The sequence below is a fragment of the Diorhabda carinulata genome, chromosome 3 (assembly GCF_026250575.1).
Source record: "Diorhabda carinulata isolate Delta chromosome 3, icDioCari1.1, whole genome shotgun sequence".
Taxonomy (NCBI): Eukaryota; Metazoa; Arthropoda; class Insecta; order Coleoptera; family Chrysomelidae; genus Diorhabda; species Diorhabda carinulata.
Window position 1 is genome coordinate 24991151 of NC_079462.1, and position 21368 is coordinate 25012518.

General features: G+C 31.3%; 2 protein-coding genes across 2 annotated transcripts; one reads left to right on the forward strand and one right to left on the reverse strand.

Annotated features, from left to right (window-relative positions):
- Positions 1-692: 692 nt before the first annotated feature.
- On the forward strand, positions 693-17778 carry LOC130892037 (peroxiredoxin 1). Its single transcript, XM_057797219.1, has 4 exons — positions 693-907; positions 11985-12196; positions 15981-16175; positions 17509-17778. The coding sequence occupies exons 2-4, from the start codon at positions 11992-11994 to the stop codon at positions 17697-17699; spliced, it is 591 nt and encodes a 196-aa protein (XP_057653202.1). The 5' UTR covers positions 693-907; positions 11985-11991; the 3' UTR covers positions 17700-17778.
- A 545-nt stretch (positions 17779-18323) lies between these two features.
- On the reverse strand, positions 18324-19825 carry LOC130892031 (ubiA prenyltransferase domain-containing protein 1 homolog). The gene has a single exon (XM_057797212.1). It carries the CDS (start codon positions 19712-19714, stop codon positions 18722-18724), a length of 993 nt encoding a protein of 330 aa, XP_057653195.1. The 5' UTR covers positions 19715-19825; the 3' UTR covers positions 18324-18721.
- Positions 19826-21368: the final 1543 nt, after the last annotated feature.

The following is a 21368-nucleotide window of genomic DNA, read 5'->3' on the forward strand; positions in this document are numbered from 1 at the left end:
AACAGCAATACTGAAGTGTGGTGGTGCACCATTCTGATAAAACAAATACTTAACTTAAGTATTAAATACTTAAGTACTTAACGGTTTAATCGAGAAAAGACTATCTAGAAAAACGGAAGTGTGCATTATAGTTTTACAAAGTTTCATTCTACGGTCATGATCATCTTCAGATAATTCTTGTACTGCAGTTACTCAAAATTTGAATTTTTTTGGTATTATAAATAATTTAATAAAAATTTTAAAATAACTTATTTTTAGAGTTCAACTTCATTATTCTAATTAGAAATTGTTATTATTGAATATTGGAAAAATTCTAATAACAATATAACTACAAACACAAGTTTGCTATTAATATAAAACTTTTGACGCCAAAATTTATAAAAGTAGTTTGAAACATTTCCGGAATAATTAAAGCATTCCATACTTTACATTCGTACGGTATGAATCTCGATCTTAATATTATGCAACCAGTATTACATTCAAAAATGAATTTTTTGATAAAAGGATATCTAGATTTTTATTTAAATAAATTTGTTATTGGTAACGCAATTTTGTGAAAATTACCACCGCCGTTTCAAAAACATTAATTTATGTAGTTACAATATGCCTGTAATAATAAGCTTTCAGGGGTATTGCGCAATTTCAGGAGTACAGTGGACCATTTCAAATATGATAACTCATATGAACAATACAGTTTACTCGTATATATGACCACTTGTACGAGGAAAAAACCCGTTGAACCGAACAATAACTATAAAAGTTCGGTTAAAAAGTGGTTTGATCATACTGAATAAGGTTTGATTATATTTTACTTTCCTTTCGGCTGTCGAAGTCACTTTGTATTCGGAGTGATAGCTAAAAGATTCATAAAACGTGGCCGTTATTTTCAGTCATTGATACCTGCTAGGTGAGTACTAGGTATTTTATTGATTCATATTACAGGAATCTTGCTCTTTAATAGAAGTTGCCGACATTAAATACATTCCAACTCCTAATTTTTATAAATTCCCAACAAACTAATGTCTACATTGAATTACACAAACTATTTTTTTCAGTAAGCTATTGTGAGATCTGAAAAACTAGGATTTTTGTAAAATTCTATTCAATTATATCTAAAAAGAACCGGCAACCATTATTAAATTGAGGCCATTTATAGGTACTTCACTTTGAACCTTTGTTATAAGATGTTCTAGAAAAGATATATTAATATTTGTGTACTTAATAATGCAGTTAATTTGGTAAAAAAGATTTTTTTTACTTAAAAGTCGAGTTGATTTGAATAAAAATTTTTAAATATGTTAAGAATAAAAATGCAATTTTTTCCATTTCAAAACCGGATTAAAGTATGATAAATTGACGAATTATGTTGGTAATAATTTCATTTTGTGAATATTTAATATTATTCTAGATTTTTCATGTAGTAATACAAGTGTTCTAACTAGAGGAATTTGTTGAAAAGTATTGAATATATAGGAAATCAAAGATCATATACTATCTGATGTATTTTTTAAAATGACTTAGAGAATTGTATTTTATGAATTTCCTTTTGGAAAACACTTCTAAATTTTTTTCCATCAACTATGTATTTTTGTAGTAATTATTATATACCTGTCTATATAAATGACAAGCATTTTTTTAGAGAAGACCTTGAAACTTATCTTACTAACAATAAATTGCCTACTTTTATGAGTAATGCAATGAAAGTTTATTTAACCAATTTGTAAATATTTTCAATTTGAATTAACTCAGTTGGTGTTCTGTTTAAAAATACAATAGGATTTTATAAAGAAATTCCAATAGACAACTATTTGAAAATATAGCATTTTTTAAGTTTTGTTAATTAATCTTATTTTTTAATAATCAATATTGTACTGAATATTCAAAAACGCTAAATCAAATTCTAAAATACACATCTGTATAAGGAATAAGAAGCTGATTATATTCCTGATGCATCTTTTGAGTTATACTATGTAACTATACCAAAAATGGTCTTGTTGAAACTTGTAGCACAATTTTCTTTTTAGTAAAGAACTGATACATATACCTCTTTGAAGAAATCAAAAATTGTAAACTTGCTATTTGTTAAAAAAATTCATAATGTTTGGAAATACATCTAGGATAAGTTTACTTTTTGATAATAGTAACAAGATAATATGTATCTGTATCAAATTTATTATCCTACAATTGAAGAAGTGTGAAATGGTCATTTCATAACTTTATTTTCTGAACCAAAGGAGATTCAGAAAGAAGTATTGGATTTGGATCTTTCAGGAAACAATACAACGGAAAATAAACAATAGATCTCATATTGTATATTACAAATTCGGAAAAGTGAAAGGTGCCATTTAGTAACTAATAGAAGATGTGAAATGAATACTAAATTATTAGAAAATTATTTTATGGAAAACAACAATGGTTTTATTTTAATTTTAAAAATGCAAAAATTGAGAATACTGAGGGTTGCTTAAAATTTTAGTACAGGTTTTATGTTAATGTCCAAAGTTACCCAAGTACATTCAATACAAGCAAAATAAACTCTTCTTTTCAAGCAAATAGTCATAAGGAATACTGTACCAAATAACAATGGTTTGTTTGTAATATTTAATTTAGAATATTCATGTGAATTAATTTAAACTGTTTCTTGAGCTATTCTTGGAATTCCTTATATGTAAGAAATAACATTATATTAGTTGTAATTTGAAGTTATACAATTATTTATAAATACCAGCTTTTGAGCTACATGTTTTCATAATAATTAATGAATCCACCCACTGCTGAATGAAGATATCATTTATATAATTCCAATCTAACAAAGTTTGGCAATCTCATTCGTTCAGTGACATTGAAGTCTCTCTGTATTTTCTTATATCTTAGCATTCAAAATAGATCTTTCGCGGCCCATCTTTCATAGCTACTCTTAGCAAGGTGCTCAGCCTGGTTCCATTTCAACATTCACAGTAACTTTCTGATTCGTGTGTTTTTCTGTAGATATCACTTAGAGTGAATATTAACGCGCATCTCCCCATTGTTTTCAAAGTTGTTTTGAGTTTTTGTATAGTTTTGCTTATTAATATTTGAATAGTAGAAGTACTGTGCAAGAGATCAATAACTTGCTTTTAAATTGAGGATACTCATGTAGATAATAAGGATTAATATATTAAACAGCACAGCAGGCCTTATAGGCCCATGGCTTGAAGTATCTCTACTACTTTTCTCAAATTCCTTTTGGTCACGGCTGCATTGCTCCAGTTCGTCATCTTCTACCTGAACTCCCTCTTCTTCTTTTTGCGCATTCTCCGTTTGTTAAGGCTCGATTTTCACCCATTCTATTCTATACGGGGAGTAAACATTATCTTTCATTTCGAGGCATTCAAACTCTTGTACTCTATCGAACCGGAACTCCTTGTTTTGCTCTGTTGTTTGTCTATTCAAATAGTAAAAACATTTTCTTCAGCTCCTGTTTTGTTCTGTTATGAGCACTACGTCATCTTCATATGCCAGGACTTACCCTTTGCTATTATAAATCATTCTTTGTGATCGGCATTGTTGATAAAGGGTCCATTTAATTAATTTGAATGGTTTCCTGATCTATTTGATATCATTTGTTAAATATACTTATATTAGTCATAGTAATGGAAAAACTTGAAGCTCATAAAGAAACCATTTAAATGTCTTGAAATCTAGGGATAGTTAACCAAGTAGAAACTATTATTTGATGGAAAGGGTAGTTGAAGTTGCAGACGAGGATAATAGAAAAGGTTAGTAGAGATAAAACATCAGAAGATTGTTTTCTTGCGTCTTCCTGTAAGGTCCTTAATATTTTATAGTATAAATATTGAATATTATTGATTGAAATTTTGAGAATATCTTATGCGTATACACTGGCGAGCAAAAAATTGATGTCACCTTAAAATTTTCATGTTCTTTGAAATTTTACGTTTTCAGATAGTATTCGCAAACTGTACATCATTGCATGTGCTTTTGTAAGCTGAATGTGATACTCTATACTAAAGAAAAATGCATTTTTTTCTTGGATTTAAAGATTTATTCTGAAAAAGCAACAAATTAACATTTTGGGCGAAATTCAACATTTTGTTGTTAGGGAAGATATGGAACGAACAAAATAAAAAAACTTGACACTAATAACGTGTATTCCCTTCTCTTGTATCGATGACTGCTTGAAGTCGGCGCGGCATACTTTGAATTAAGTTGCGGATCACATTCTGGTTGATGTTATCCCATTCCTGCAACAGCAATCTTCTCAGCTCCTGGGCAGTTCTTGGTGCTTGTGTGTGTCTACGGATCAGTTGTCCCAACTCGTCCCAGACATGTTGTATGGGATTCATGTCTGGGCTGCGGGCTCTCCAGTCAAACCACCTAATTTCTACCTCATCCAGGTACTCCTTGACAATTCTAGCTGTATGTGGTCTCGTATTATCGCGCATAAAAATGCCACGTTCCCCCATAGTCACCATGAAAGGCATAATATGGCCTTCTAGCACCTCCGTAATGTACCTGTGAGAGGTTAGGGAGCCATTTTCTATGAAGACCAACTCTGTACGAGCTTGTGCAGTGATACCCTCCCAAACCATAACTGATCCACCGCCAAATGGAAGACTCTCGTCCATGCAAACTTCAGCATATCTTTCCCCAGATCTTCTCGTCGACGTCCATCTGATCCAGTGAAGCAAAAACGCGACTCATCTGAGAACAATACCCAGCCATTCTTATGCATGACAGTCCAGCAGCATGAAGTCTTCTTCTAACGGTCCATTCACTAACGTTGACATTTCTCACTTCTTCCAACTGATTTCGCAGTGAAACCGCAGTAGCTGTCCTATTCCGCAAACTTATGGACACCAAAAAACGGTCATCTCGTTGAGTGGTAACTCTTTTTCGCCCAGACCCCGGTCTTCTAGTGATCAGGCCAGTCTCCAGAAAGCACTGGTACACCCTTTGCTCACCACAAAGACTAGCACCAACAATTCTTGCAATTTCACGTTGCACTCGATCATCTTGTAACAGCGCAACAATTCTTGCCACAACAATCGGATCTAAAGGCATTACGGGCCTGTTAAATCACTACACTTTGCAATCGTTAGGTTTTATACAAACAGAAGAATTCGATTCAATTTCTAGAATACTAGAATAGATAAATTCGAAGTGACTACTGTACCAAAATACGTGAACATAGGAATATTCAAAATGTTTGATGAAAATCGTAACAAACCGAATGGAATGTTACAAATCAGCCTTCAATAATTTGCATTTCTTTTCATTCTATGTATACTGAACACTTGTGGCTTCTTATCTGGCAACGTTTATAACCACTAAATTCTGTATTATGATATCGAAAAGAGGCGGTACTTACGGTAAAAAAAATTGGTTAAACCTGTAGGCGAAATATTTTCAAAATTGAATAATATTCACTGGTTGAGTTTCCACGTTATTATGTATTTAATAAAGAAGGACAAATTCAAATTAACCTGGTTCACTGAACTAGACCCTCAATTTATTTATTTTAGCATGAAATTCAATTGAACAGAAAATATTTTTTCATAAATCAATCATATTTAGCATTTTCTGTCATTTTGCGGTTTTATTGCAATAACGAATGACCTTGCACAATATAAAATAATTAATTCTTTCAATGTTTTCTATTAAACGATTGTTTTATTATAATTTTGATCATTTTTTTCACATTTTTATGATTATTGCAGTCGAAATATGTTAAATTTCAGACTACGAACTATTTGATAGTAACTACATTACGCAAAATTGAGAAAACTTTGATTAGTCTTGCACTTATCTCATTAGGGTTCCATGACATAGAGAAAAAAACGGTAAAAATTATGAATATCCTGAATCCTGGACATTTACATGAAGACCGCTTGACACGGTGCAAGCAAACAAGCAAGATATTGCTTGCAATTCCATAATATTGCATAGATGAATATTGCACGTCACTTGACATTATTCAAGTCTCTTGCCATTGCGTTATGGCTGCCACTAACAAAAATTCCATTAGTAAAAGTAAACAAATTCCTCACCTCAATTTTTGTTTAATATTTTGTGACCGGTTTAAAAATGAAGATAACAAAACTAAGTAATTAAATAACGAAGTGAAAAAGTGGTCAGTGGTCACTGTCATTAATTATATCTGCTGCTGTTTTGCTTTTAAAGCCTGATAGCCAGGTTGGTTGTTAAGTCAAAAGTAAATAAACTTCTCCATAGGATTGCAGTTTGCACGGAATAAAAATGACACCAAATCGATAATGTTGCAAGTGGGAGAACTTGCATGAAACAATCGGCTGAACTTTATCTGCGCATGCTTTTTATCAAGAAATATTGCCCCTTGCTCTGCATTGCACGTTGTATTGCATCATGTCAAGCTACTTTTAGTAAGATTCTTGTCTCTACATTATGGTGGGTAATGATCAAAGTAACCCTTCTGTGTGGTCGACGAAGTGCTAACTCTTCAGCATTTAGAGTAAAATAAATGACAACAACAAAAATCTTCTTCACAACAGTTTAAGAAAATTTCACAAAATTTTGGGGCTTCGATTGCAAAACGAAATGTGCCAGCGCTCAAACGTAAAGTTATTGGAGTTTTTTTGACGTTATAAAAAATACTTTCATCAACAAGTTTTAGTTAATATACTATTTATTAAGTACCATTCGAAGTAGTTAAAGAAAATTTGACAAAATTTCACGGATTCGATGTCAAAAGCAGCGATGCGCGTCAGCGCTCAAACGTAAACTTTATGAATTTTTTGACGTTATAAAAAATACTTTCATCACAATTTTTTGGTTAATTGTTTTCTAATTAGGTGAACCTTGTAATAGTTAAATATATTTCTTATTTTTTGTGTGTTCGATTCAGAATATGTACAAAAATACTCGTTTCAAAATGTTTAACCACTTAATTTTCAAATTATAAGCTTGTTATAAAGTCGTTATATGTCTCTTCTATTAACATTTTTTTTCAGTTTAATGAAAAAATATTCGTGAAAGAAATCCGTGGATAACTTCACGCGGGTATCAATATTTCAAGCTTTTTATTGTCTAGATATTATCATTTCGTCACACTTTGAAATTGACACGAATTATTCCAATTTTGTAAGTGATCGCATGATACAAAAGGTGTTATTTTAAACTATTTACCTATCACATCTCAATAATAATTACCTAATGATGATTAGAAGAGCAATGCTTTTGTTTTATTACCGGAAAGTGCTGAACAAGGACATACATTAATTATGCAAACTCCGTGTTACATAATGAATAGTACGTGAAGTATGTGCTTATTATTATTTCTTTTGTGTTCGAACGAATATAAAGTCTATATCATGCATGTTTCTATTGCCTTATCGATTTTCGAGTGATTGACATTGATGCAATTAAATCGTTAAGGCAAAGGGCTACTTAGGTAGCGTTTTTTGTTTCCTTACAATAGGCTAAGCTCAGTGTATATTTTGCAAATTTCTAGAGAAAGGATTTTGTTTGGAATATGTAAATCCAAGTGGGTGTCAGGCGTCAGTCGCAATCTGGATAAACACGTTTTATTGAATTTCTCGCGAATAACAAAATTAGTGGAAATCATTTTTATAGATAATAATTTTCACCATATTTTTTATTTAGTTAGGTTTAGGTTTTTAACTTTTCACTCTTTAACTATATACTTAGCAAAAAAAAATTGTAAAAAGTTTTAAGCGCTATAATCAAAAACCTGAGCGATATACAAAAATTAGTTTCAAATAAAAAAGATGGCAAAAATTATGATCTATAAAAATGATTTCCACTAATTTTGTCGTACGATGCGCGATTCACGAGATAATCGATAAAATGTGTTTTCCTAGATGGCGGCTGACCCCCCACAATGTCCACTTGGATTTACATTCAGTGGATACATATTCCAAAAAAATCCGTTCTCTAAAACTTATTGTAAACTTATTTTTTTTGTCTTAGCGCTTGGCCTATACAGAAGACAACAGAATCCTTTGTTATTTTTTATTTTTACTGCGCGCATTTTTTGCTTCTTTAAGTAAGAAAGAACGACAATATCTTTACTAGGATCTGAAGGATCTATCATAAACCATTCTTGGATTGAAAGGTATAGATTTCACATTTTTAACTCGGCTTTTCCATCGTGACTTCAAAGTTAGAGTGGGAATTGACGAATGAAAATGTTGTTAACGAGTTGATGTGGGAAATATCGAAAAAAATTATTTTTAATGCCGTTATAACTGCCAAATTGAGACTGAGTGTCGTACAAATAATATAGAATGCTTGCGGGTTAATTTATATATATTATTCTTCTTTTTCTATAAAACTGTGACCTTATATATGCGACCCATTATCGTGTCTTTGATTATATATATCCTGTAAATCGATATCGGAAGTTGATAGAAAAATTGTTCGTTTGATTCAATTCAACTTCGTATAAATATAAACAAGAACGAAAACAATTCGGAAAGTGGTGAAACCATCTTTAAATAAAGGTGTGTATGTCTAAGAAGAACTATTGAAGAATAAGAAGTGGAACTAGAATAAAAAAGGTGAGAACAAAGGCAAAAAAGAATTAGAAAAAAATAAAAAAAAAATGAATATAATAAAAAAATGGCAACAAAGTAAAGAATGATATTGAAAGGAAAATGTCGCTAAATAATCATAATATTGTACAATCAATTATAATTACTAAAAGGTATGAAACATCTACAAGCGATATGATTATAGACGACTCGGTATTTTCGCAAAATTCCGGGAGTTACGCGCATGCGTTGTCGAAGTTGTCGAACCTAACTGCTTATGAAGTTCTACTGGTTATGTATTTTTCTAACCTAACCATCTCTAAATGCAACAATAAAGGCATCCAAAAGACTAAAGAATGTAGTTGCATTCATTCAACACTTCACATCGAAAGATGTTAAAAATTTAGCTCATGCTAAACAGTGTGGCAGTGCAAAACACTGACTTAAAGGGTCACTGTAACTCCCGGAAATTTGCGAAAATACCGAGACGTTGATTACAGCACAGCAGAGTAACAAACATGATGAGATTGCTACCATTTTCACCATTAGAATGGCAAAGACGTTGCCTACATGCTCATAAACGTGAAAAAGATTTTCTTGAATTGGAACCAGCCAGAGGCCGCTAGTGCATAAGCGTTGCAGAGCTCTCAAAAAAATTAAGAACTAAAAAAATGATAAATACAAAATTAAAATTATATGGATTAAATCAATATTTTCCATTATCTATCCAATAGAAAAATTTTATTGCTTCGCAGTCGCCTTGTAATACCTTGATAAAAGAAATTTCTTCGTTCAGTAAAGTCGACCAGTTAATTAATCCGCTTAGCTAAAGCAGTAAAATATAGTAAAGACCTCGCTAAAGATATCAGTGTTTGATGATTCACATTTTTCTTGTGTGGCAACCATTCAAACAATCCATCATTTCAGCTCGGAAGCTGATAAAATCAAATGAAATTTGACAAAAACGATAAAAATTCTGAAAGGTTAGTTTTTTTGGAAACATTTCAAATACCTAAATTTTTTTACCACGAGCCGCCACCGGAACCAGCTAGAGATGTAGCAATAGATTAGATTATTATTATCTGAAGATAACATTTCTGATGATGATAAATTTAGTGGTAGTAGTAAGGTTGCTAAGAGTGAAAACAGTGTACTTGATAATAATGCCCCAAGTTATGTTAAACAGTTTAAACTTTGGTTCCCAAACTTTTTTGTTTCATAGACCTCCAGCTATAATTCTACCAATTTCCAAATTTTGAAAAAAAATGAAGATTAGATCTATGGAATCTTGCGTTGTGACTAAGTTTCAACGACAAATTAACAGTTTTTGACAAAACAAGATTAAGCTTGATTGCTGGTTAGGGTTAATTATTTGATAATAAAATCAACTAATTGATAATGACAGGAGACGTCAAGCCAACATTTTAGTTCTTCACTATGGAAATCAAATAAATTTTCATGGACCCCCGCTGACGATTTTTTATCATATCCAATGTAGACCCCGTCGAGTCTTCCGTGGACCCCTGGTAGTCCGCCTGCACCACTTCGGGAATCGGGGGTTTAAAGAAACATTTTTCATCTAACGAAGGACAAAGCTTTTGTTTCTTCTCAATGGTTATAACTTGGTGAGGCTGTTTAACTGCTCTCTATAGATCAGTATCTTCTACGAGCCCCGTCCCGTTTCAGTTGGCCCACTTAGAAAAATTCGAAATTATCAAACTTTATTTTAAAATGCTAAAAAGTAGCTGTTAGTGAAATGTTTTAAACCTTTAGTTTTTATCATTATATCATTGTTTTCAAACTTGTGTTCAAAGTTTCATTAGGTCTAAAATACGCAAATAATAAAGTAGGCTGTGTAAGTCATATTTTCACGAAATGCTTTTTTTAAGTGACATAGATTTAAAATGGGCAGAGGAAAAGTTATTGATGAAAAAATTCGATTAATCATAATAAACTTATTCAAAAATGGGAAAAAGAACTCGGAAATCGCGAAAGTTGTAAACATATCAAAATACAGTGTTCGAAATATAGTTTGCTTGTATAAAGCAAATGGTTCGATTGTCCCTAAACGCCGGTACGTAAGAAAATCGAAATTGTCAAAGATAAACGAGCGTTAAAAATAACTAACTATGGTCAACTAAGTTTACTTTGGAGTAATGCAGTGGGTAGGCGGGTTTCAAGATCCACATGTCACAGAGAGGCTCAAAAATTAGGATTTCGGACATACAAGGTGAATTTTGTAACACCTTAGTTTAATGCATATTTTTCTAAAATGAAATTTTCTTTACATAGGCCAAGGAAAAGCCATTATTGACTCAAATCCAAAAGAAAAATTGACTTAAATTGGCCAAAGAGCATAAAAATTGGAATTTTGGAACAGTGGAGCTGTATACATTGGAGTGATGAGTCTCATTTTGAAGTTTGCGTGGGTGACGATCGAAGTAGAGTTATTCGACAAAAAAATGAATCTTCATCCAGATTGTTTGAAGCGGAAAGTTAAATTTCCGGCATCTGTGATGGTGTGGGGCTCGATATCTGCAAGAGGGGTGGGAAAACTGCAAAACGGAATTGTCAATACTGAAAAGTACCTGGATATTTTAGAAGAATCATTGTTGCCAACAAGAGAAGTAGCTTTAACCACTGGGAAAGCCTTTATTTTTCAGCGAGATGGAGCAGCATGCATAACTCAAAAAAGGCCTTAAAATGGTTATCAGACAACAATATTTAGAGTGGGTTTCAAGTAGTCCAGATTTATCACCAATAGAAACACTTTGGCATGAAATGAAAAAGTGTTTGCGTGTAAATCCAGCTAGAACTGTCATGGAATTAAAAGAAAGACTACAAGAAATTTGGGATGATTTTATTCTCGAATACTGCCAGAATTTAATAAACACCATGCCTCAAAGAATTACGGCTGTTATTAAAAATAAAGGGGATGTTACGCAAGGGTAACTTTTAAAAGTATGTTTGGTATTTAAGCTTTTCTGATTACATTTGGTTTTTGTTTTATTTTTTGGTTTGTAATTATAACATAAGTTAAGACTTGTAATTCCTGTAAAAGTATCTGAAATGTTTATAGAAAATATAAAGTGCTCAAAACGAAACAATTTGCCGGTTTTTAATAGCTGAAAAAGCAATAATTAGTAATTTTTTTCAATTGGGTCAACTGAAATGGGACGGGGCTCGCATATAGACAAAAATTTTTAACATCCTTGTGCTTCAATAGGAAATTTAGACTCATATATTTCAACCAGTTATCGAGCAATAAAATGTATTTTATAGTGAGAAAAAAAGATATATTTATCTATCTTATTTATTTTATATTGAAAAGATTAGACTTAGTAAAAGTCTATCGCATTTACTTATCATCCGCTCCATATTCTTTATTTCCGTAGTAAATACAAATTGTACATAACTGAATAACACATTAACAAAAATATATTTTTTTTTCAGATAAAACATGCCTGTTCCAGCACTTCAAAAACCCGCTCCCGTCTTCAAGGGAACTGCAGTCGTTAATGGAATGTTCAGAGATATTTCTTTGGAAGATTACAAAGGACAATATGTGATCTTGTTCTTCTATCCATTAGATTTCACTTTCGTATGTCCAACTGAAATTATTGCTTTTTCTGATCGTGTCGATGAATTCAAAAAAATCAAAACAGGTAACTAAAATAAATTAAAAGTATGTAGCACTTTACTGTGGATGTTTCAAGTTAATGTACGTACCGGATGTTTATAAATTGATGAGAGAAAATGCATAAAACGTGTTCAAACAATATTATAGAGAACGGTGTTTTCGATGTTATTTCTATAAAACCATCTTCCTGAACTACTTGAGGATATTGCTTTCAGTATTAAACAGAACATGCAGTTCTTGCACGATTTTGATTTAACACATTTTAGTGGGACCTGTTTCATTGATTTCCATAAGAGCTTTGATAAAGTCCAACACGATAAACTTATAGACAATTTAACAACTATTAACTTAGATCCAAGCGATATACGATTGATCAAAAATATCTATTACAATCAAACGGCAGTATTGCGCGTTGAGGACATGGAGACACACGAAATCATAGTTCAAAAGGGAGTTCGCCAAAGCTGAGTTCTTTCTCCGCAACTATTTAATCTATATTCTCAGTTTGTATTTCAGATAGTGCTGGAGGAGAGACATGAGGAGGTGAACTAAATTCATGGTTATAAGTAAAAACCAAAATCTTAATATTAACCCTATTCTCGCCCTGAATGGAAAATAGAATGGGTGCAAAAAACAAGTATCTTGGTCCAGTAATAAACGCTCAAATGGATCCAGACGAAGAAATCAAGATCAGAATCGAAATTGCTCGAAAAGCATTTGTCAAGTACTCCTCAATGTTCAGAAACAGAAACCTCCACGTCAGAATAGGGTTCATGGAATGTTATGTGTAGTCAGTAATGATGTACGGAGTGGAAACCTGGGCCTTGAAAGCTCAAAACATCAAAAAACTTGAGGTATTTGAGATGTGGCTCTATAGACGCATCTTGAAGATACCCTGGACAGACAGAATCACCAACGACGAAGTACTAAGACGCATTGGTCGCAAAAAAAGCTGTTGACAATTATTAAGATAAGAAAAACATCTTACATAGGACACATCTTACGCAACGACAAATATCTACAGCTACAGAACATAATGCAGGGCAGAGGGAAAGAAAGGCATCGACAGGAAAAACAAATCCTGGCTCCGTAACATAAGAGAATGGACAAATCTCAACGTCAATGTACTTTCAGCACAAGACTTCAGAAATGGAAAGAAAATGACGAACTATTGCAAATGGTGCAAGGAAGAAGGGACAATCGAGCATATGTTCTGTTAGTGCCTTGCCTTCACGGAGAAACGACGTCAAATGCTGGGGGACGACACAATAGATTGCCTCGAAAAAATAGTGGGTTGTAAATGCTTAAGAATAAGTTGTAAAAGGGAAAAATATAGGAAGGTGGTTAGCTACTTAACGTGGAAAATGGAGGGTAACAGAATGGACCTCAGGCCTCCAAGTGAACCACGACATATCTAAATCAAAGTTACCCATAGTAACTGTACACTGATAAAGACCGTAACAGGTCGAAACGTCAAAATTTTTATGTCTTAAAAAAAAACTAATTTTAAATCATGAGAGACCTAAAATCAATTTCTGGTGTAAGGCTTTCCCCTTAATATCAAACATTTGAAATCTCAAGCAAAATTTGATACTAAATAAGGTAAAGGTTGCCAATTTCAGTCCCTTACAGTGTAACCGGAATGTTTAAAAGTATCAGTAGCAGGCCTTTACGATTACAAAAACTTTACAAAATTTCAAGTTTTTCTTTACTTAAATTTGAAAAAATAATCAATAAGCAACTCAATTACAATCACTACCTAGTAGTGGTAATATTTCTGAAAGGGATGAGCTAGGAAACAATTGCGTATGGACAATCACCTGAATTTTGTTAGATACATTTAAAAATACCTTTATGTGTGATTTTTTTTTCAAGTAAAGTGACGAAATAGTTGAGCGTGTTGTTTGATCATAAAAAAATCTTCAAATTACAATCGTGAATTCATGTTTTTAATTTGACTAATTTTATTTTTAAACATAATATGTATCTATTTTGTATCTTTCAAAGTAATCCTCCTTAGATCTGATATATTTATGACCTAGCTTTCTCTAATCCTTTTGATACCCTTTATGGGTATAACCTCGAACACCAGCATCATCTCAGCAATGAAAAAACGCTGTCCAATGATGAAATATATTTAGTTACTAGGTGTATTGAAAATTTCTATTGAGATATTTAAATGGCACCATTAACTAAATCATAGGTTTGTTCTTGGTAGCTTCATGAAATGGACTAGTGCAGGCCAGTGTATAATTAATTCGATTGGATACTAAGAACGATATAGTGCAGAGAGCAATGGAGCATTTGTTGGTTGTTGTATTTGAGGTTATTTGATGTGATTCAGGCCTTGTAGTATTAAAAATAATAGAAAACGATTTAGTACGTTTTGATATTTTATATTCGTCTGATAACGAAGATGTAGTGCCACCGTTTTCAGAAATGTTATTTGAAGATAATAGTAAGAAAAAACATATAAATGTAGATTAGTTGATAAAATAGAAATAATATTAAAACCTCCCTTTTTTGCCTTATATTGATTACACTTATTGCACTGCACTGTCTGAACTGACTCTAGATCCAGTGCAAGCAGTACTGGGTGAACTAGTTCTCTTGCACTGCTGCAAAGAATAGCGACTCTAGCGCTGGTTCAGCTGCAAAGAACGCTTTAGTGAACACTTCCTGAACCAGTTTTGTCAGTGCAGCTTCTAAGAACAAAACTCATATCGATAACCATCTTATATATACCAATTTCTCAATGGATCTATGACTGGTAAAAGTCAACAGACCATCTTTTATTGTTCTGTTGGTAGCTGTCTAGGCATCAAATTAAAAGATTATACTATACCCTTAGACCATATAGTTACAAGGACTGCTATTTTGACAAATAAAATGCCAAAACATCTAAAGGGCTAACGTCAAATGGATCTTGCTTATAAGTATATTCCTTTGATTGCTTTTAATTGTTCTAAAAAAATCAAAAATTGGTTTTCGATTCTTTTACTAAAATTAAAAACGATTTTAATTCTTTTAGAAAAATCAAAAATGATTTATGTTATTTTAAGATTCGAGATCGATTATTTATTCCAAAAAATGAATAGATATGAATGAATTCGAATCTTGATTGAGTCCTCATTTTTAAGAAATTGAATCGAAAATCGCCTCTGGCCCTAATAAACATTTTGCCATTTTCCTTTTGCTGGGGAGTATAGAAGTAACAGTCCATGGAACTGAGTGGCCTTAGACTACACTACAAAATAATTGTTCTTAGAACCTATTCAGAATATGAAGCTAGTGAAGTTAACTAGTAATTAAAACACAAGATGAAAACCGTAAGGTAAAGTTTTACACTTTGAAAGTTAATGCAAGTACGTTAATAGCGAAAAGGATATTAGTAGATAATTAAAGATCTAGATTAAATTATATTATCCAGCATAATCAAAAAGACGGAAATTTTTCAAACCTACCCTTTGAGAATTGTAATAAAATTTAAAGGGTATTCTGTACTGGAAAAGCCTTTTAAACCAATAATAACAAATGCCTGTTTTTCTTCCAAAGGTGCATCGATTTATTTTGATACCTTTTCAACTACTCAGTTTTTTAGTACTTTTTTCAGTTTGATAAGTTACCTTGCAAATCAATTTAAGATTTCTATATTTTGCTACTCAACAGCAACTTGCAGATCATTTGAATCTAATGAATTTTTTCAAAGGTCATTGATATTATTTATTATCAAACTGTTTGTAATAAAGGTATTTCCAAATATTTTATTTTAGAGGGAATATAATTATTGATTCTAATTAAATTTTTAGCTGTAATTGCTTGTTCCACCGACAGCCAGTTTTCTCACTTGGCATGGATCAATACTCCTAGAAAACAAGGTGGATTAGGAGAAATGTCAATTCCTTTATTAGCTGATAAGTCTGGATCTATATCTAAAGCCTATGGAGTATTAGACGAGGAATCAGGAATTCCATTCAGAGGACTATTTATAATTGATGGAAAAGGTAATTGATTGCATACTTTACAAAAAATATAATTTACTAGCTGTTTTAATGTATCACTTGAACTAATGATACAGGTGTGTAACTATACCAATGTGGAGTTAGTGAATCATTTTGTCATTTCAGTTGTAAATAAGGAAAAAACTCACATAGTAGATTTTATTTCAAATAATGGATAATTACAAACATATTATGTTTCTTCTATCCCAAAGACTTTCCAAAAACTATTAATTTGAATACTCAGTTTTTGAACGCGCCCTCTGTTTGTATTAGAAGCTCAAAACTCATCCTACATAATTGTTATTACCTCAGTTTTGTGCGTTAACTTTTCATGTTTATAGATTTTTAATTAGTTGTATTTGTTAATTATTATTGATGTTATTAGCGATTTACTTACCCACAGTATTTTACCACTAAATTTTGATAACAATAAGCTATTTTTATGTAAAAAGCCAAAACTACGAAAACCGTAAGCAACCATTCAATAACACTGCTAATAAGAGTTAAGAATAGATAATTCTGATTACTTTCCCTTCATTCAGACTATGATTAGGTTAACCCCATGATAGTTTCCGATTACCCATTTTAAATGTGAAATTTAACTATCTATATATTATAAAAAGTTGAGTAAATAGGTCTAGATTCCAGTCAATATGATAATTTATTTTTTGCTATACAAAACGATTACATTATAATATTGAGCATTATCAATAAATTATTATTATTACAGACTTTAGTTAAAGTTGTTAATCAATCTGTGGCACCTTTTTTTAAATGAATAATTTGTACTTCTATTCTATTGTTATCATTTCTTGCAGTGATTTGACTTGCCAATTAATCTAGCATTCAGTATAGAGGTAGAGAATAATAATTAATCTTTGTCTTTTTGTTAAAAATATTTTTGATCAATCTTTGTAAATTTTATGGCAATTGCATGTATAAGATTTTTGATGAATGGGTTTTAAACAACGTCTACATAAGAAACGTATCTGACAGTTTCTATTTCTCCAAAAAAACTCATCAACTTCATCAACTACTCTGAAGAGTATTCTTCCCCCACACGTATTTGAATCTTTGAATCGTATTGAAGTTTCTGGTGTATTTCTATTTTTGCATCAGGGAAAATTTAACTGGCGAGCAATCACTTCATATTGGATTTTCAGGTACTTTAGTTCATAAGTGAAATTTTCAATGTACTTCATGAACTCTATAATTAGCTTAGTTGTCACTGTACTCAGTTTTAGTTTTTAAACCAGTCATTATGTTGATCCATGTTCCAGTTTTTATCATTTTAATTTTATATCCTATGAAATAATAATTTTTCTCCTTGTTTCAGGTATTCTGAGACAAATAACAATCAACGATTTGCCTGTAGGAAGATCAGTAGATGAAACGCTTCGTCTAGTACAAGCTTTCCAATTTACCGATGAACATGGTGAAGTATGCCCAGCTGGATGGAAACCAGGATCCAAAACCATGAAACCAGACCCAACTGGAAGCAAGGAATACTTCACCAATGCAAATTAATTACATCAATTTATAATGATATGCAGTATAAGTATTATTACAAATGTTACTTTTTTTAAATAAATCTTATTTACCTTCACTTGGATTTTTTATCAAATAAACCACTGAACCTGTCAATCTGAATGTTGTTGAACAACATATTCTGAAAACGGTTATTGAAAATATAGGAATAGCTAAAAATTTCAAATTTATCATCAAGATAAATATACAGATTATCTTCTACTGATAAGGAAATGGGGATTTAAATGAACAAAGTGAAAATATTTATATAAACCATTTTGAATCAATCTAACTATTATATTGGAGCAAGTCATCAGTATTTGATTTAATAATAATTATTCCTTGTTATTATAAACAAAACAATCTTAGAATTACAAAACTTCCTACATTCCATCACTATTCTAACTACAGGACAAACCTAGTGAAGACAAATGATCTACGACATGTGTCTATTGATATCAAAAATATTTTGTATATAATAAAACTTGTGATATTTCGAAATACATATTTACATTATTGATAATTCTACCCCTCCCAATAACGATTATTTAAATGATAGAAGATTTTAGTAATAAATTCAATATTCACTTCTGTTGGATAAATTGCAAATTCGAAAAAACTCAATTGTTAATAAAAACTAGTATATTTTAAATACAAAATAAAAAACATCTTAATATAAATAATATCTATTTTTCTGTCACATATTGTAACTAACCACATACTGCCAGCTGCAATATAAATAAAAAAGAGCCTTTTGTAGGTGTTCTGGGAAACATTTGTATAATCACTAAATTAATTAAAACAAATGGGGCAGTCAAAACACTATGATACAACATATGTTATTTCTTAAATATTAATTTTTTATTGATAAATAATAAAATGGTGAATTAAATAATTATGATTCAATATTATTATGAGGTACATTCAGAGGACAGATTAGAAACTCGTAAAAACCCAATATTTTATGAAAACATCTATATTTTAAGTACAGTACAAAAAACATCTTGATATGAATAATATATCTATCTTTGTGTAATATATGGTAATGTAGGCACCATACTACAAGCTACAACATAAAGAATGCCAAAAAATAAATTTAGCTTAGCAGTTTTTCTTGGAACACTGTGAATATCTTTGGATCTGAACTGCTTTTCAATTTTAAATGCATTAGGTAGTGTTACCAAAGGTAACATAAACCATTTTGAATATTTTAAAGAAACGACCACAAACATGATGTAAGGGGTAAACAACAAAAATGCATATAAAACATGAGAAGCAGTATGTCCTATTATAATTGCCAAAGTAACAATTCCCACTTTTCTATCAGATTCAGAGTCCCTTGTATTATTTCCATGTAAAATAGCCTCAGTGTTCAAAGCTAAAGGTATAGCATAATAAATAGTAGCCCATTCAACGTGACCTGTTTGTGACATAAAAGCAAACAAAACAGAAATAGGTCCAAATATTATTAAAATCAATACATCTCCTAAAGCTATGTATTTAAACCCAATGCCTCCAGTGTACAAAAAACTTGATGATAGTCCTCCAAAGTACACTAACGCCAAATGCTCCATTTTTGCTGGCGATAGATTTGCTAGAAGAATAAAACCAACACATCCTGCAAAGTATAGCATGGCTCCAAATGACACAACCTCATCTTTCGATAATAAATGATCTACAAGAGTCCTGTCGTCTGATTTTCTATTGTCTATACCTTTGACATAGTCAAAATAAGTGTTCACTACATTTCCTGCTCCATGTACTGATATTACAGTTAATACAGTTAATAGTAGAGTGATGTAATTGAAATCTGAAGATCCGGGATACTTGTAAGCTATAGTAGATCCTAAAAGTGTTGGTATTAAGCTTGCACTAAGAGACCATGGTCGAAGGGCTAACACATAACTTGATAGTTTCATTAATCCTCCAGATGTTGTTCTAACTGGTGCACCTTTAGAAACTGCTTGTCCATTATTTTGGATCACTTTTTCTTTAGTCGTAGATACTTCTGTCATAATTTCACACTAGTCGGTCAACTATTTTTCAGAAATACATACTTCAACATATTATAATTCTTATAAACTCAGTTTCTATAATCGTTCTCTTTTAATAACTGTCATTCATAATTATTTAATCACTTCCAATTAGCAATAGAATTTCTAAAATGTTTTACTTCTCTTGCACTTGCGTAAATAAGGCTTTTCTCTCTCTAACTTTAAAAAGTGTAGGCAATCATTCAAGATGTAATTTATAAAAAATTATTAGGCAACCAAAAATACACAGTTATGCTGCGTAGAGGGCACACTTTTACAAAATGTTTTTAAGTGCATTTCTTACTTTTTTAAAGAAATTAATGGCTATACATTTACGGATTCTTGGATTAATTTTGATCATTACTAGTACAATTACACTAATATAGTAAAAAGCCCTAGCGGTATCTCAATTTTGGGAATTCAAAATTTTGTCACAGCGTGGATGTTACCTTTAACTCGTTATTGATGAAACAGCAGTTAGATTTCTACCATTGGAAACTGGATCAACTCATTCTCACATAACTTTAATTTACCACCCATTGTGGAACATTGTTTTTTACAGAATTTGAAATTTTTTAAAACTCTATTTTAACCCCAGTTTATTCTACTTTATTAGGAATTAATTGCATCAAATTTAAATAGATTTGTAGTAAATCTGATTGATCCAAATTTGAAGGAAAATAATTTAATTGTTAAATAGTACTTATTAAATATTAAACTGAAGCTCGATATAGTGGAATTAGACAAAATTATTTATTTGTATGAACTGGAAATATATATTCTTTTTTAATTAACAGTGAATAAGAATTTGATATTTTATATGATAATTATATTTGGGTTGGAAATATTGACTGGGCAGATAAGGACATCCCTTCCACTTATTAGGGTTCTAGTATATGCCCAGGTGGTGATTGGTAGAGGAATTATTAATGGTTTATCTAGTATGATTGTCTATTTCTAAATCATTGAAAATGTCTCGTCGTTTTGAAATTATTTGGTTAATATTAAAGGCACTCATTTATGAGTAAACAATACAACATATTGTTATTGGTACAGCTTTAGGAATGCAACGTAGCTTAGCTTTGTCTTTTTAAGTTGGAGCAGATGTTGATAGCACAGATCCACTAGAAAAACCTTATACAACTCGTGAAGATTTGAGTGTATTGAAAGTGAGACAAAGCCTGACGAGGAGGTATTTGATGAGTCACAAGTTAGTTGTAGCTAGTAGAAATTAGTCGTTAGTCCATATGATAAGTCTAAAATCAGCAAAATTAGTTGAATCGCTACCACTGCTTTAAAAGTTTTGTCTTTCACAATATTATGCTTTTTATGTTACTGGCGAGCATAAAATGATAGCCTCTATTAATGTTTGTTTTATAGTAGATCTAATAGTTTAGCGATTATTCAAAAAATTGTTTTCCAGATAAGAAGACACTAAATAATTTGAAATTAAAAAATGAAAGACTATATAATATCAAGCCTACATAAGTATAAAATAAATTATTATGATTAAATCAATAACACTTTTGTCTATATCCTTTACAGCTTTTATTTATACATAAATTCCATTTAAGCTCATTTTTTTAATTAATATACTCTTTTCATAAATTATGTAAGGAATATGGGCCATATCTGG